Raw genomic sequence first — 17,213 nt, 5'->3', positions numbered from 1 at the left:
TTGATGTGTTGCTGGATTCTGTTAGGATCTTGTTGAATATTTTTGCATCTATATTCATTAGTGATACTGGTCTATAATTTTTTCTTGTTGGGTCTTTTCCTTGTTTGAGGATTAGCATGATGTTTGCTTCATAGAATGTGTTGGGTAGTCTTCCTTCTTTTTCTATATTTTGGAACAGGTTGAGTAATATAGGTACTAGTTCCTCTTTAAAGGTTTGGTGGAATTCTGACGTGAAACCATCTGGTCCTGGGCTTTTTCTTTTTAGGGAGATTTGTATGCTTGATGCTATTTCAGAACTTGATATAGGGCCTGTTCAACATTTCCACTTGATTCTGGCTAAGTCTTGATAGGTGACGGACGTGCTTTCGTGTATTGGTCAATTTCCTTCAGATTTTCATATTTCTGAGAATAAAGTTTCTTGTAATATTCATTAAGAATTTTTTGAATTTCTGAGGAGTCTGTTGTTATTTCGTCTTTGTCGTTTCTTTGATTGATAAAATTAAGAGATTTTAATCTTTTTTTTTTTTTTCGTGGTTAGGTTAGCCAAAGGTTTATCTATTTTATTGACCTTTTCAAAAAACCAACTTTTTGATTTATTGGTCTGTTGTATAATTCTTTTGTTTTCAATTTCATTTAATTCTGCTCTAATTTTGGTTGTTTCTTTTCTTCTACTGGGTTTGGGGTTGGAATGTTCTTCCTTTTCCAGTTGCTTGAGATGTCCCATTAAGTTGTTAACTTCCTCTCTTTCTGTTCTCTTGAGGAAGGCTTGCAGTGCTATAAATTTCCCTCTTAGGACTGCCTTTGCGGTATCCCAGAGGTTCTGAAAATTCGTGTCTTCCTTGTCATTTTGTTCCAAAAATTTGGCAGTTTCCTTCTTAATCTCATCTCTGACCCAGCTATCATTCAGCATAAGGTTATTTAACTTACATGTTTTTGTATGAGTGTGCAGATTTCTGTTGTTACTGAGTTCAACTTTTATTCCATGGTGGTCTGAGAAGATGCAAGGAATAATTTCTATTTCTTTAAATTTACTGAGGTTAGACTTGTGACCTAAGATGTGGTCGATTTTGGAGTATGTTCCTTGGGCTGATGAGAAGTATGTGTGTTTAGTTTTGTTGAGATGAAATGTTCTGTAGATGTCTGCTAAATCCAAATGTTGGATGGTTAGGTTTAAGTCTAAAATTTCTTTGCTCAGCTTCTTATTGGAGGATCGATCCAACACTGCCAATGGAGTGTTGAAATCTCTGACTGCTATGGAGCTGGAGGAAATCAAGTTACTCATGTCTGTTAGAGTTTCTCTTATAAATTGTGCATTCTGGTTGGGTGCATAGATATTAATAATTGAGATCTCATCATAGTGAGTATTACCCTTAACAAATATGAAGTGACCATTCTTATCCTTCCTTACTTTTGTTGGTTTAAAGCCTAATGTATCTGAAATAAAATTGCAACACCTGCTTTCTTCTGATTACCATTTGCCTGAAATATGGACGACCATCCTTTCACCCTGAGTCTGTATTTATCTTTTAAGTTAAGATGTGATTCTTGTATGCAGCAAATATCTGGCCTGAGTTTTTGTATCCAGTCAGCCAACCTGTGCCTCTTTAGAGGACAGTTTACGCCATTCACATTAATGGAGAATATTGATAAGTCTGGTAAAATTTTGAGTATCTAGATTTTCGAAAGTTCAGTGGCCATTTTTAATCCTTTTGCCACTGTGGAAGTTGGAGTTTGATCAAAAGTTTCTGAATGAGTTTACTTTTGTGGTAGAGGATTGGGCTGGTTATTATGGAGGATAGGTCTGAGAATATCCTGAAGAGCTGGTTTGGTTATGGCAAATTTCTTCAACATGTGAATGTCATTAAAGTATTTAATTTCTCCATCATAAATGAAACTCAGTTTAGCTGGATACAGGATCTGGGGTTGAACGTAATTTTGTTTTAGGAGATTCAAAGTTGATGACCACCCTCTTCTGGCTTGAAGGGTTTCAGCAGAGAGATGTGCAGTCATTCTAATATTCTTCCCTTTGTAGGTTATGGTTTTCTTACGTCTGGTGCTTTCAGAATTTTCTCCTTCATATTAACTAGTGAAGTTAATTATGATGTGCCTGGGGGATGTCTTATTCGGGTTGAGTCGTGCTGGGGTTCTGAAACTGTCTGCTATCTGAATTTCAGAATCTCTTGGCATGTCTGGAAATATTCTCTTTCATAATTTCATGGAGAAGGGCCTCTGTACCTTGTGAAGCCACTTTATCGCTTTCAGGGATTCCAGTGAGGTGAATATTAGCCTTCTTCGAATTATCCTAGAGCTCTCTGAGAGAATGATCCATTTTCGCTCCTCATTTCTCTTCCTCTTTGAGAGTTTGGGAGCGTTCAAAAGCTTTGTCTTCAATGTCAGAAATCCTTTTTTCTGCTTGCTCCACTCTATTACTGAGGGATTCCATTGTATTTTTCAGATCTTTGAGGACTGCAAATTCTTGCTTCAATGTGTCAGAATTTTTGGTGGTTTTGTCTTTAAATTCATCGAATTCTTGAGACAACTTTTGAATTTTTCCTCGAATTTCTAATTCCAAATTTTCTTCCATTCTATTAATCTTGTTTGCAATCAAAATCCTGAATTTGATTTTGGACATTTCGGCCAGCTATTTATGAATGGGATCTTCAGTTACATCTGCCATATCTTTCCTTGTGGGTGTTGATCTACTCTGGTTATTCATGTTACCAGAGTTTTTCTGCTGATTCCATCCCATGATTATTTTACACCATTTGACTTTTCCCCTGGAGCTTTGCCGAGGATCCGTATAGTGCTATGGCCTGAGAAAATGGGGACCTGTTGGTGTGGTGGGGCTAAGTGGCTCTGTCTTGTTTTCGGCTGGTCTCTGTCTGACCCTAGTGAAACAGTTACTCTGGGTTGAGTCTCAGCTGTGAAGAAATACGAGCAATTAAGTCACCCCACCCCCAACAGGCAACAATTGGAAAAGGAAAATCAAACCTTTCTACAACCACACACCCAGGGCACTACTTGGATAGTCCTCAGGCAGTTGGCTCAGTTCAAAAGGTCCAAATCAATTGTTTCAGTCAGCACCTGTCTCAGGTGGAAGAGTTTAAAAGGTCTCTGGCGACTAGATAGCAGGGGTCTGCTGACAACTCAAATATGACTTGCTCCCGTGGTCCGTGAGGTCAGGAGGTCCCACCCAGCAAATAGATTAGTCTGGGAAGATTGATGCCTCCTTCCCCACCTTGTACCTATGTCACACCCAGTCACTGATAACCCCGCAGGGCTGTGACCCAGTTGCCTCCAATGAGCAGATACTCCAGGGGTTTGCACCTGCCTGAATCACAAGGAAATCTATGTCTCCTCAGCCAGGCCGCTGTTCCCTGCCTCTATCCGGCAGGGGGAGGTGAGGCCTGACAACCTTGGGCGCTGATGGAGGCTGGGGGGGTGTTCACTCAGTTCTAGCCCTGCCCCTAATTGATGTTACTTACCGAATGAACAACTTTGCAGAATTTATTTCTGTACCGGCTAAATCCCCTGCAGAAGAGAAGCTGTGTTGAGTTCACAGAACCTGCACCTCAGGCCCTGTCTTTGCTGCTGCCTGGTAGTTTGTATTTGCAGCACAGTTAGCTGTTGGTTCTACATTTCCTGCTCTCCTTTGCTTAGACTGATGATCCCCTGGGGGCCGGGTGCATCTTAGACTCAGTAAAGCAGTCCTCTGGGTTAGTCCCACCCTGGGAGTCAGTGGCACTGGGCATGCGTTTTCTAGTCTCCGCGTTCCAACCAGTCCGGTACCGCCTCAGGCAAACCCTTTACTCACGGGGCCTGCGTTTCCGTCCCAGATCTGTTCCACTGGTGGTTGCCACCTGAGAAGATGCCCAGCCACCTCTCGTTGCCCAGAGAGACAGGGGGTGTGACTCCAGAATATCCAGGGGTGAGCCCTATTGTTGCCAAAAACGGCTGCTGTTCTGTGCCTCGGGGCACTGCTGCTCCCACCTGGTTCCCACTCAGCCGACTGTCCTCTCCTCCCTCCCATGCTGCAGAATCACCACTGACCAGCTGCAGTCTAGGTCCTGTCCACACCCCTCGAGAAATTACCCATGAATCTGGACTCCTGGGGGATAGGCCTCCAGACCTCAGAGTGAGAGTGGAGGGTAGTGCTGGGAGCTCAGAATTGCAGGTAGAGAATGTATACAGTTTTACACAGTTTTATGTCTGGCAGGAGAGCGCTATGGCACCCTAGTAAGGGAAGTTGGTCTAGTTTTTAGAGGGTTTCTCCCATGGAGTATAATGGGAGGACTTTTGAACTCTGCTGGTTTGTTTATGGGGTACTCTGAGCTGTTCTCATGGGGGAGGGGACTCCCGTCTGCTTGGTGATGGATTTTGTACCTTTTGTTTGTATCCTTGGGGTCACAGCTCGCCTTGGCAGGGTTGATGTGCGTTCTTCAACCTTCTCTCTTGGCGCAGCTCTAATCTGCCAGGTTACTTGTTAAATTTCTGTCCTTTAACTCTCCTTCTGGATGAGAGCCTCTGTGGAAAGCTGGCTTCAGTCTGCCATCTTGTCTCCGCCCCTCCTCACTGATTCTTTAATCCATTCACAGGTGGTGCAACCATAATCACGGTCTGAGGTTAGCACACTTTTGTTCCCCCTCAAAAGAAGCATCATATCCATTAGCATTCACTCCCCTCACCCTTGTTACCTTTTGATTCATAAAAGATAACATGGTGGCTCAGTGCCTGTAGCTCAAACGGCTAAGGCGCCAACCATAGAAACCTGAGCTTGCAGGTTCGAATCCAGCCTGGGCCTGCAAAACAATGACAGCTGCAACCAAAAAATAGCCAGGCATTGTGACAGGTGCCTGTAGTCCCAGCTACTTGGGAGGCGGAGGCAGGAGAATCACTTGAGCCCAGGAGTTGGAGATTGCTGTGAGCTGTGATGTCACGGCACTGTATCCCAGGCAACAGCTTGAGGCTTTGTCTCAAAAGAAAGATAACATGCTCTCTAAATTTAAATGGCAAATCAGTGCTTTTTTTTTTAAAAACTTAAACCTAGAAATTCCATGAGGTTTTTAAAATAAGAATTGAACAGTGTTTATAACAAAAAGCCATGTGTATACTGGTGTTGATATATATTCAGCCATTCTTGGTGCTGGTGATCAGAAGCGTTGTTGCTCTTTCTTCAGGCCTTGGGGGAGTCCTTAGGGAAGGGTGATGATCATAAAGACATGGACATCATCACCAAGTTCCTGAAGGTGAGTATCTCAGGCTGGGGAAGGGAGGGCATTGTGGATGCTTGAAACCTGTTCTGATACTTGTGGATTATTAAGCGTTAGAGGCTGGAAAGGGAAACCCTTAGTAAATGTTTATGATGTTGCTGGGTGCTTGGATATAGCAGCTAGTGAAAGGAACTGTGTGTTTACTTTCCTCGTGGCACAGTTTTTAAAAGCTAGATTATTAATGTAAACACATAGAAAAGAATCACAATAGCAAAATGGACAAGAAGTTAGGGAGTTTCTCGTTTTTTGTAAACATCCTAGGAAGGAATGCAATGGAGATTTCCAGAAGCTGTTGTGAGAGGCTGATGACAATAAGGAAAGGAAGGAGGTGGAAAGGCACTGGCCATGAAAATAAGTAACTACATCCGTAACCTTCCTGAGTGTTTATTTCTTCAGGTCTATAGATGATTGCCTGTTTTTTGCTATTATCTGCTAATTTCATCTTAGTGAACAAGGTAAAGTGAGCGAGTCCCAGATTCTTTTTAACGTTTATTTACAAACTGTGCTCAGGCCAAGAGTTTTGAACGTGAAATGCTTTGACTTATGTACAGTTAAATACAGCACACTAGTCATACATCGAGGATAATGGCTTGGAAACAGGCAGGGCATGGGAACAAGTAGAGCTGGGATTTCTTCTGGGAATGATGGCCTCCCTATATGGTGTTTGCATAAGGGGACGCCACCAGTGGGGTACGTTCTCTTCAGCCATCTGCCGTCCACTTCTATAGAAGTGCTCTTTGTGAAGTTAAACCCAAGGGGTGCTGGGGGAGAGGGATAAGGGGAATGGGTCATGGTTGCTTTATTTCTGTTGGTTTTTTTTTTTTTTCTTTCTTCCTTTAGTCAGATACTTTAGTGGAAATTTTAAATTGAATTTGGCCTTTACTCAGTAGAAAGTCCAGATACTAGAACTTGGAAGATTGATTTAACTGTCACAGTGCATATAATGTGGATAAGTCTAGGTTGGTTGAATTTTATGTAAATAGAAATACAAGTGAAAGTTTATTTCTATCAAAGGATTACCTATTAAATGTGTTAGTCCTTTTTTTGGGGGGGAATAGATTGTTTTTGAGCTAGGAATATATATATATATATATATATATAGACTAGGGAAGTCTACTACTTGTCAGAGGTGCTACTTGTAGAACAAACATACATGAGAACTTAAATGGTTCACTTATTAAATACTATTTGATGATATTTTAATCAGTTGAGACATTTACTTGAAGGGTGGAAGTATTCAAAGTTTTGTGTCTTAGAAAATGTTTAAACTGGGGTGGCGCCTGTGGCTCAAGGAGTGGGGCGCCGGTCCCATATGCTGGAGGTGGCGGGTTCAAACCCAGCCCCGGCCAAAAACCACACACACACACACACACACACAAAAAAGACTAAAAAAAAAAAGAAAATGTTTAAACTTACTGGACCACTGGGTGGCATTGTAGTCTAAATTTACTCATCTCTCCATAGTTTCTTCTTGGTGTTTGGGCTAAAGAATTGAATGCTAGAGAAGATTATGTGAAACGCAGTGTGCAGGGTAAACTGAACAGCGCCACGCAGAAGCAGACTGAGTCCTACCTCAGACCACTTTTCAGAAAGCTGCGGAAAAGGGTAGGCTTCTTGGAAAATGCTTTTATTAGCTGATTTAAAAAATAGAATGTATAGTTTGAAAACCTTTGCGATCTGTTTTTCACTATATATACAATAGCTTCTAAAATCAGTTATGCTTTTTCTCTTTTCTAGAATCTTCCTGCTGATATTAAAGAATCAATAACAGATATCATTAAATTCATGTTGCAGAGAGAATATGTGAAGGTACATTAAACCGTGCTGTGCATTGTAATTGTTATGGGCATGTCTGGGTTATCTGCATAACAGTAACCTTTATTTGGGATGGGAGGATTTTACAGAATAGATTTAAGAGTAAATGTGAAATGAGCTAGTGGTTAAAGTTTTCCATTTGTCACTTTCATTGTTAGGGATTGAATAACAAACCTTGGGACTGCGCTGTATTTTCTTAGTCATTTTTAAAGTAGGTCTAAAGCAGTGGTTCTCAACCTTCCTAATGCTGCAATGTATTTTCATTGTTACAAGGGGTCACGACCCACAGGTTAAGAACTGCTGGTCTAAAGGTTTTTCAAGGCGTGAACTATGCACGTGTATAGGGAATGTTTATTTTATGAATGGGGTTGAATTTTGAAGAGAGTAAATGGTTGATTATGACTTGAAACACATTTTCCCATAGAAATAATGTTACGTAGGTTTTCCCAGGCCAGCTATGAAAGCCCATGTAATCTGTAATATAGCTGAGCTATTATACTGATGATACCATGGAATCTAACCACTCTTTGTAATAGTTTCTTTGGGAAACTGGTCCAATTGAGGCTGCCAGTTCTCTTCTATTTTAGAACTGCAACAATAGCAGACCCCATGCAGGGGGAGACTTTTCTCCCTTGCTCCGTCTCTTTACTCCTGAATGGGCTCTGGGAGGAGGCTGCAGAGTGAAAGAACTCCAGTGTCCAAGGCTCCTGGGGTAGAGTTTAGACAGTGGGGAGTGGGGGACTGCCCTCTGGTGGAGGGGAACAAGAAGAGGAGGGCTCAGTGCACCGGTAGTGGAGATAGGACAGAGTTTGAGGGAGGCTTCTTGTGGCTGTGCCTCCCTAGAGATTAGGAGTGGGGCATTTTAGTTTAGCCATCTCAGTGACAGTACCGGAGTAGTAGAAGGGTGGGAATGGCATTGCTTATTCGCTGCTGTGAGTATCTGTATACTTACGGGAGGAGGGACTGCTGGCATCCCCGGGTGACTGGGTGGTTTGCTTGAGTAGAGCCTTAGCTAAGGAGGCCACTGTAGGGATCGTCCTCCTAGTTGTATGCTTCTTCCTGAGGTTGATTGCATTGGGATAGATGGAGGGGGCATCATTACCGCATGAAGAGTACAAATCACCTGCCTTTTAGAGTGGATGCCTTTCTTCTTAATTTTTCTCATGATTGTGTATCACATCTAGGTGCAAGCTTATTTTGTATAAACTAGAAAAAGAATAAGGAAACTTTAATAACCTATTTGGACAATGTTCTTTGGAATTTGGGGGAATCTAAGATAGTCTCCGAGTTACAAACATCTGATTTATGCACAACTTAGACTTGTGAACTGAGGCTAATACAGATAATAGATAAATGTACCTGTTCCAAATGACATACAAATTCAACTAAGAACAAACCTATAGAACCTGTCTCATTTGTAACCTAGAGACTGCCTGTAAATCTTGGAATTTTTATCGGTTAAGGTTTCATGTTAAAATTTGCACATGTGTATTAGTGATAAATATGTGCATGTGTCCTTTTAAAATTAAGCTTTATGAAGTCTGTTGAGCAGAGCACGTTCAAATTTAATTTTTGGTAGAAAATGATTTTCTGTAGTACCTGAGTTTTTAAAAATCAGCTCGATGAGTATAAATTGGTATAACCACTTTGGAAAACTTCTATGTTCCTAAGACCTAGCAATTCCTTTCTTGCATAAGTGCCCAATATAAATTTGTGCACAGTGACATCAATAAATACAGTATGTATAAAAATAAAACTCAGCTCTACATATCACATAAGTGTTTGGTTTTTGAATTTAAACTCTCTCTGAGGCCTGGCTTTATAAGCTTCTCTGAAACCCCCCTGAAGGTCTTTAGAATCCACTTGCTGTGTATCTGTTTTTCTCCTTCTTTGTCATAGCTAGTCAGGATTGGTTAAGAAAAAGAGCCATTTGTTGTCCTTGGTTTCCGTCTTCACTTTTTGTAGCTGTTCTTTCTAGGTTTAGGGGGGCCAAAGTGAGCTGATCTTATACTTCAGCTATTTGATTCAAAGGCCAGTATTTTCCTGTCTTGTTTACACATCTGTTGTGGATGCTGTGTGAGCATCCCCAAACAGCCCCACTGCCTTCAGAGAACTTGGTGGTACACAGGGAATAGATACTGTTGTAGGTTGGATTATTAAAAACGAGTTATCATCTGTTTCTGCATGCTCACCCATGAAGAAGATGGGAGTCTCAAGGACACCAGAACTCGAATTCCCTTCGATGCATACTACCTGCCAATTCCAGATCAGAAATATATTAATATTAACATGTAAAAGCCACAAAGGAATGTTTGTCTTTTTTGCTTATAACCTAGCTTTGGTTTCTGTTTTTCCATGGATATTTGTGGTTCTGGGCAGGGCAGTCAGTCACCCCATATTTTCATCTCCCATTTTAATCACAGGAATGGTAGTATTTTTATTTATTTTATTTTTTTTTTTTGTAGAGACAGAGTCTCACTTTATGGCCCTCGGTAGAGTGCCGTGGCCTCACACAGCTCACAGCAACCTCCAACTGCTGGGCTTAAGGGATTCTCTTGCCTCAGCCTCCCGAGCAGCCGGGACTACAGGCGCCCCCCACAACGCCCGGCTATTTTTTGGTTGCAGTTTGGCCGGGGCCGGGTTTGAACCCGCCACCCTCGGTATATGGGGCCAGCGCCTTACCGACTGAGCCACAGGCGCCGCCCAGGAATGGTAGTATTTTTAATATGGCCAAAATTTGGATGAAAATTATACCCTAAAGGGCTCTGAAATACTTGAAAAAAAAATTTGGATCAACATGATGTTTTTACCTTTCTGATTTCTTCATGTTTCCTGTCAGGCAAATGATGCTTATCTTCAGATGGCCATTGGAAATGCGCCTTGGCCCATTGGTGTCACTATGGTTGGTATCCATGCCAGAACTGGCCGGGAAAAGATTTTTTCCAAGCACGTCGCACATGTTTTAAATGATGAAACTCAGCGGAAATACATTCAGGTAAGCAGTTTGGAAGGAAACACATTCTCTGATTCCCAAAACTGTGAGTCTTGAGAGCAGTCAAAGAATTGTAATAAATGGGAAAAAGCATGATAGGATTGAAGTCTCCTTTTATTTTTTAAGTAGAGATGAGGTCTTGCCCTATTGCTCAGGCTGGAATGCAGGGTGTGATCGTGGCTCACTCTAACCTTGAACTCCTGGTTTGAGTAGTCCTCTGCCTCAGCCTTCCAAATGGCTGAGATGATAGGCCAGCAACATCAAGCCTGGCTAATTTTTAAATTATTTTGTAGAGACAGGGTATTGCTATGTTGCCAAACTTGTCTCGAATTCTTGGGTTCAAACCATTCTCCCCACTTGGGTTCCCAAAGTGCTTGGGTTATGGGTGTGAACCTTCATGCCCAACATTTTTTTTTTTTTTTTTTAACAGATATATTAGCAAGTAAAATTTGAGCTTGTCAAACAAATTTGACACATAAACTCTCAAATTGGAAGTTTAGTGAAGAGCAACAAATTTAAAGTATTTTATAATATATCTCTGTTTCTTTCAAGGTAGATCTATTAACAGGTATGGAGAGTAAAGACCTGGCTTTAATGCGTGTAATCATTTTTAAGTAGCATATAACAACACTTTAGTCATGTGAGAAGGTCTAACATTATGTATAGTTTTTTTCTTAAAGTTACATATGCCTCACATAAACTTGTTTGCATCATTGTTGTGCTAAACTTTCCTCCTTAGTTGGGGGATAAACATCAACCATAATCTGTTTCTTGCCAAATTGTCATAAATCGCAGACTTAGGACTTTCGCTGGATGGTAATTCTAAAACTTGAAGATGATACTCTGGAAGTTTACTTAAAATTTAAAATTCACTTAAAATGCATAAAGTGCTTCCAGATTTTGTGCCAGAGACCAGTCATTACCGTATTCATGAATTATCTTTTTGTTTGTATTTCACTTCCAAGTGCTGAATGTTAATCGTTGTCCTGCTTTATGCTTTACACGTATTAGCATTTTAAAACATGATTTCAGTCTGACTTCCTAATGTCAACTGTAGACTTCATAGAGTTCAAACATACTTCTGGAAATTCAACCTCATTTTCTTTTCTTAATAATCACCAATGACTATTTTGAAAGCAAAGGCTTTAGTTGGAAAAAAAAAAGTGTTGTTTGGCTTTAACAATAGAAGAGAGTTCTCAAGGATTACATTTCTTAATAGTGTGTACAAGTCCATATGATTTTAGATAAATTGTCTTAAAGAAAGCTTTTCTTTTTATAAATAATGGTTTGATCTCTGCCCTAGCCCATAGATTGATTTTCCTTTTTAAAGTATACCTAGTGTTTATTCAAGACAATTTTGGGTTTTTTGGAAGCCACATAGTGACCTTTCCTTTTTAACTGTTCTCGTCACATTTAAGAAAATTCTAACCCCCGACCCCCAAAGTGATACAGGAAAATTGGTTAGCACATAGTATCTGAAATTTATTCCCATAGACCCAATTCTCTTTTTGGAAATTTACTCCCATAGACCCAGTCCTCTTCCCGTGGGTGGGGCACTGTCAGGTAGACTCAGAGCTCTTCAACAGAGGGAAGCCATGGCCCAATGAATGAGTAAGGGACCCATGTTTCTTTGGGTGGGTGCTAGTGGCATGTGGCACATCTCTTAGTAACCTGGGCTGTCCTGCAACACTTTGATGACTGACTTGGGTTACTGTGCAGAGAAACGGGGTTTATCAGGTTTGCAGATAATAAACTAGAAGGATTAAAATTGTGTATTAGGGTGGAAAAGGAATTGATATTTCAGAAATTCTTGACAGACTAGAGCAGTGTTTTTCAACCTTTTTTATCTCACGGCACACTTGAACTTATAGTTAAACTTCTGCAGGACACTTAAATTATGTTGATCAAAAAAAAGAGTAAAGAAAAGAATATACTTAGTGTGCTTTGAATTTCTTTTGAAAATAATTAATGATCTTTAAAAATTTTTCTGACACACCTAAGATCCTCTCTGAGTGCACACCAGTGTGCTGTGGCACAGTGGTTGAAAATCACTGGATTAGAGAGAAGAGCAGTTTCTAAAGATAGAATATTTAGCAGGGACAACTGTAAGGAAATTTGGATATATAACCCATTTGCTTAAGTAAATAATTTGAGTAGTGGCGATAAGAAAGAATTAGGGAATTTAGTGGACTAAATTTAGCACAATAAAATTGGTAGTGTGTTAAGGCCACAAGAAAGGTTAATGATAGTTTATGCTACATTATTATACCTAATAATTTAGTGTTGGCTCCACAGGGCAAGAAGGTAGTTCAGTGTTGTACCCCTAGAAACTGAAACATCTTATGGTTGAAACTTCTTATGGTTGCTTAGTAAAGATATTCTGATTGAATTGAGTACTCTAGAACAAGAGAGGTGTTAGTTGTTTTCTTTCTAGACCTCGGGATAGGAGACTCTTGCTGGAAATCTGGGCAGGAGGTCAGTAGAACTTTCTGGTGAAAGAGGATTAAAGTTTCTCTGTATAATGTGTAAGTGGACAGATTTGGGGTCAGTGTAAGGAAAATGTTTTTTTATTTTGAAATATAGATTCAAAAGTTGCAAAAGTAATATGAAGAAGCTTTTTAATAGGCACAATTGTCCCAAGGTAGGAGCAGAGCTGGCTTAGAAGAAAGATGGAGGAGATAGCTGTCTCTAAACACTGAGTTAACTGTTGCCTTTTTGGCCCTTCTGACCCTTAGATTTCTCTGATTCTTCTTTGCCATTTTCCCTACAGGCTAGTGCTCAAACCTAAAGTTTGCAACTTGTGTGCCCATGAGAGATAGTCAGATAGCAAGAGACCTCTGGCCTTATGTCTGTCTTCTTTTTCCTATTTTTAATATAGGTACAAATAGAGGCAGCATTTCATTTTCTTCAACTCCGTGTAAGAAAAGTGAACAGTGCAAACACAGTGTCCAGTGTCAACTCATGTCTTGGCCTCTCTTTTGTTGGAGTCACTTGAGCTCATTCTTGCCCTATAGAGTTATGTTTCAAATGTTGCTCAATCTTTTTTTTTTTTTATTAGAAGCAAAATTTTGGTTTTTAAAAAAGTATACTGTGGAGGCTGAGGTGGGCAGATTGCTTGAGTTCAGGAGTTTTGAGACCAGCCTCTTGAGCAGGAGTGAGACCCTGTCTCTAAAAATAGCTGGCCCTTGTGACAGGTGCCTGTATTCCCAGCTACTCAGGAGGTTAAGGCAAGATCGCTTGAGCCCGAGAGTTTGAGGGTGTTGTGAACCATGGCACTCAGCTCCAGGGCGACTGAGCGAGACTCTGTCTCAAAAAAGAAAAGTGTACTTTCCTATTTTTAAAATATTAGGACTACCTAAAAAAAATTAACATTGCATAAGGCTAACAAAATGGCAGTTTTTGATCTGTGTCTTAAACCTAAAGTTAGCTCAAGCAAAAGAATGCTGCCACCTCCGTGTTAGAGTTTTGTGAAATCCTTGATTACAGTTAACTGAGTAATTTACTAAGTTGTCCTATGAATCGTTCTCTTGTTACTTTGGTATCTAGGTGAGGTCGATTTGAATTATTCTAAAAAGGGAACAGTTTAAGTCCAGGGGTTGGCAAACTTCTTAAAGGGCCAGACGGTAAACATCTTGGGCTCTGCCCTTCATGTGGTCTCTGCCCCAGTGCTCAGCTCTGCAGCTGTGGTGTGAAAGCAGCTATCCTGGGCTGTGTGCCAGCAGGATCTGTTTATAAAAGGGAAGGGGCCTGTGGACCATAGTTTGCTGACACCTGGTAAACATACAAACCCAAATCTTTTTACATCACTATTTTGCTGAGGAGGCAATTGTGAGAATCATTTAATAGAGTAATTATTTCTTTTTAATTGAGGTATAATACCCCTTGACAGTGTAGTACTTGAAGTGTGCTAATGTTAATTGTACAGCTCAATGATTGTTGATGTGTGTGATGTATAGGGAGCTATGAAACAAGATCTACATCTGGAACGTTTCCAGCAGGTTCCTTCAGCCTGCTCCCAGCCTGAGCCCCCTATCAGAAGTAACCACTGTTGTGATGTGTGCCGTTATTGTGTAGTTTTGCCTGTTCTTGGACATCATGTATTGGAAACTTGCAATGTGTAGAATTGTATTTTTTTACTATTTTTTAAAATTTAGAAATACTGGTAAGAAATATGTTTTATTGAATATGGTAGAAAACAAGGGACTGTTTTACTGGATTAGGAATTTATTTTTTTGTTTTATGCAAATCTCTGTAGAATTTAAACAGTGGAGAATTTAAACTTTCTCACAAAAGTGAAATACTCCACGGGGAGGGTTTTCTCACCACACAGAGCAACGGGAAGTTTTGTAGCTTATCAGCCTCAAGTGCAGGGTGAGGGTGAAATTGGTGGTAGTAGCTTCAGGGCCTTTGTTCCGTCTGCTAAATACAGATGTACCCTTTGGCCCTGATTTTGGTAAAGCTTTTTTTACACAAACTGTAGGAAGCTCTTGATTATTTAAAGGCTTTTCAGTCATTGCCACACATCTCTTCAAGAAGTTCCATCTTCGGCACTTTTCTTGTAAAGAAGGGAGGGTAGGGCCAGGTGCAGTGGCTCACGCCTGTAATCCCAGCACTTGGCAGGCCAAGGTGGGTGGATTGCCTGAGCTCACAGGTTTGAGACCAGCCTGAGACAGAGCGAGACCTCATCTCTAAAAATAGCTGGGCTTTGTGCTGGGCGCCTGTCATCCTAGCTACTTGGGAGGCTGGGGCAAGAGAATTGTTGAAGCCTAAGAGTTGGAGGTTGCTGTGAGCTGTGACTTCACTGCACTCTACTGAGGGCTGCAAAGCGAGACTCTGTCTCAAAAAAAAAAAAAAAAGACAAAGTAGGTATCGCATTTTGTTGTGTAAATACGGTCCTGTGTATAATGCATGCCCACGTTTTTGTCCCAAACTCTCATGGAAAAAATCTTGTGTTTTACTTCTTTTTTTTAAGAAACAGAGTCTCACTTTATCACCCTCGGCAGAGGGCCATGGCGTCACAGCTCACAGCAACCTCCAACTCCTGGGCTTAGGTGATTCTCTTGCCTCAGCCTCCCAAATAGTTTGGACTACAGGCACCTGCCACAACGTCCGGCTATTTTTTGTTGTAGTTTGGCCAGGGCTGGATTCGAACCCGTCACCCTCGGTATATGGGGCCTATGCCCTACCCACTGAGCCATGGCGCCGCCCTTGTTTTACTTTCTTAATTCAAATTTTTATTTGTTTATATTTAGGTACTTTTTTTTATTATAAAGGAATTTTAGCATTGTTGTTAGCATATTATGGTATAAGATATTTTATGTACCAGTATTCCATTTATGATATTTACGCATCATAGAAGGCCAAGAGCTCCTCATCAATATCAGAAGTGTCGTCCTTCCAGGGCTTCAGGCACCCCAGTCCTGTGCTTACTCTGTGCCCTGTGGGAAGGTGCAAAGTCTGCGGGAGGCCAAAGAGCACATGGCAATGTGCGCTTGAAGTTCATTAGCTGTGTGTGTGGGGGTACCCACCACTGCCTCTGTGCCCTGCGGGAAGGTGCAAAGTCTGTAGGGGGCCAAAGAGCACATGACAGTGTGCGCTGGAAGTTCATTAGCTGTGTGTGGGGGGTCTGTACTGCTTTTGGCCCTGATGGCTGGCTAGTGGGACACCAGGATGCAGAATCACCACCTGTTATGTCTTGGGTGCCTGTCCTGGCCTGGCATGTGGGGGTGGCAAGTGGTTCACTGCAGTAACGTGTGTGCTGCCTCAGCCAGCGCTACTCAGAGGCATCCCAGCATGGGGTTACCTGCACTGCTGGGTACAGCTGGCCCTGCAGAGTGCAGGCTGAGGCTAGCTGTAGCTGTGGGAGAACTTGCTTTTGTTGCAAGTTCATTGTAAGTTCCACAAAACTCTTACTACCATATTCCAGGGTATTAATGTTGCATATGGATATCATTATTGCTTTCTAGAGTTACCCTTTTTTTTTTTTTTTTGTGAGACAGAGCTTTAAGCTGTTGCCCTGGGTAGAGTGTGACGTGGTGTCCAATTCTTGGGCTGAAGTGATCTTCTTGCCTCAGTTTTTCTATTTTTAGTAGAGACGGGGTCTCGCTTTTCGCTCAGGCTGGTCTTGAACTTGGGAGCTCAAGCAATCCACCCTTCTCAGCCTCCCAGAGTGCTTGGATTACAGGTGTGAGCCACTGAGCATGGCTGAGTTAATACTTTTTTTTTTTTTTTTTTTTATTGTTGGGGATTCATTGAGGGTACAATAAGCCAGGTTACACTGATTGCAATTGTTAGGTAAAGTCCCTCTTGCAGTCATGTCTTGGCCCATAAAGTGTGACACACACCAAGGCCCCACCCCCCTCCCTCCTTCCCTCTTTCTGTCCCCCTCCCCATAACCTTAATTGTCATTAATTGTCCTCATATCAAAATTGAGTACATAGGATTCATGCTTCTCCATTCTTGTGATGCTTTACTAAGAATAATGTCTTCCACTTCCATCCAGGTTAATACGAAGGATGTAAAGTCTCCATTTTTTTTAATGGCTGAATAGTATTCCATGGTATACATATACCACAGCTTGTTAATCCATTCCTGGGTTGGTGGGCATTTAGGCTGTTTCCACATTTTGGCGATTGTAAATTGAGCTGCAATAAACAGTCTAGTACAAGTGTCCTTATGATAAAAGGATTTCTTTCCTTCTGGGTAGATGCCCAGTAATGGGATTGCAGGATCAAATGGGAGGTCTAGCTCGAGTGCTTTGAGGTTTCTCCATACTTCCTTCCAGAAAGGTTGTACTAGTTTGCAATCCCACCAGCAGTGTAAAAGTGTTCCCTTCTCTCCACATCCACGCCAGCATCTGCAGTTTTGAGATTTTGTGATGTGGGCCATTCTCACTGGGGTTAGATGATATCTCAGGGTTGTTTTGATTTGCATTTCTCTAATATATAGAGATGATGAACATTTTTTCATGTGTTTGTTAGCCATTCGTCTGTCGTCTTTACAGAAAGTTCTATTCATGTCTCTTGCCCATTGTATAGAGATGCTGAACATTTTTTCATGTGTTTGTTAGCCATTTGTCTGTCGTCTTTAGAGAAAGTTCTATTCATGTCTCTTGCCCATTGATATATGGGATTGTT

The 17,213-nt window shown here is 41.2% G+C and overlaps 1 protein-coding gene across 4 annotated transcripts in view; it reads left to right on the top strand.

Moving 5' to 3' along the window:
- Nucleotides 1-17,213, top strand: part of PRPF18 (pre-mRNA processing factor 18) — a 49,082-nt gene that overhangs the window by 20,890 nt on the left and 10,979 nt on the right. For all 4 annotated transcript variants that reach the window (XM_053573073.1, XM_053573072.1, XM_053573074.1 and 1 more), the window contains 4 exons: nucleotides 5,178-5,246; nucleotides 6,735-6,875; nucleotides 7,008-7,079; nucleotides 9,925-10,080. In XM_053573073.1, coding sequence (XP_053429048.1) covers nucleotides 5,178-5,246; nucleotides 6,735-6,875; nucleotides 7,008-7,079; nucleotides 9,925-10,080 — 438 coding nt within the window. The remainder of the gene's footprint in view (nucleotides 1-5,177; nucleotides 5,247-6,734; nucleotides 6,876-7,007; nucleotides 7,080-9,924; nucleotides 10,081-17,213) is intronic.

The sequence above is a fragment of the Nycticebus coucang genome, chromosome 20 (assembly GCF_027406575.1).
Source record: "Nycticebus coucang isolate mNycCou1 chromosome 20, mNycCou1.pri, whole genome shotgun sequence".
NCBI classification, from domain to species: domain Eukaryota; kingdom Metazoa; phylum Chordata; class Mammalia; order Primates; family Lorisidae; genus Nycticebus; species Nycticebus coucang.
The sequence above is the reverse complement of the archived record's forward strand: the minus strand, read 5'-3'. Positions and strand labels throughout refer to the sequence as shown.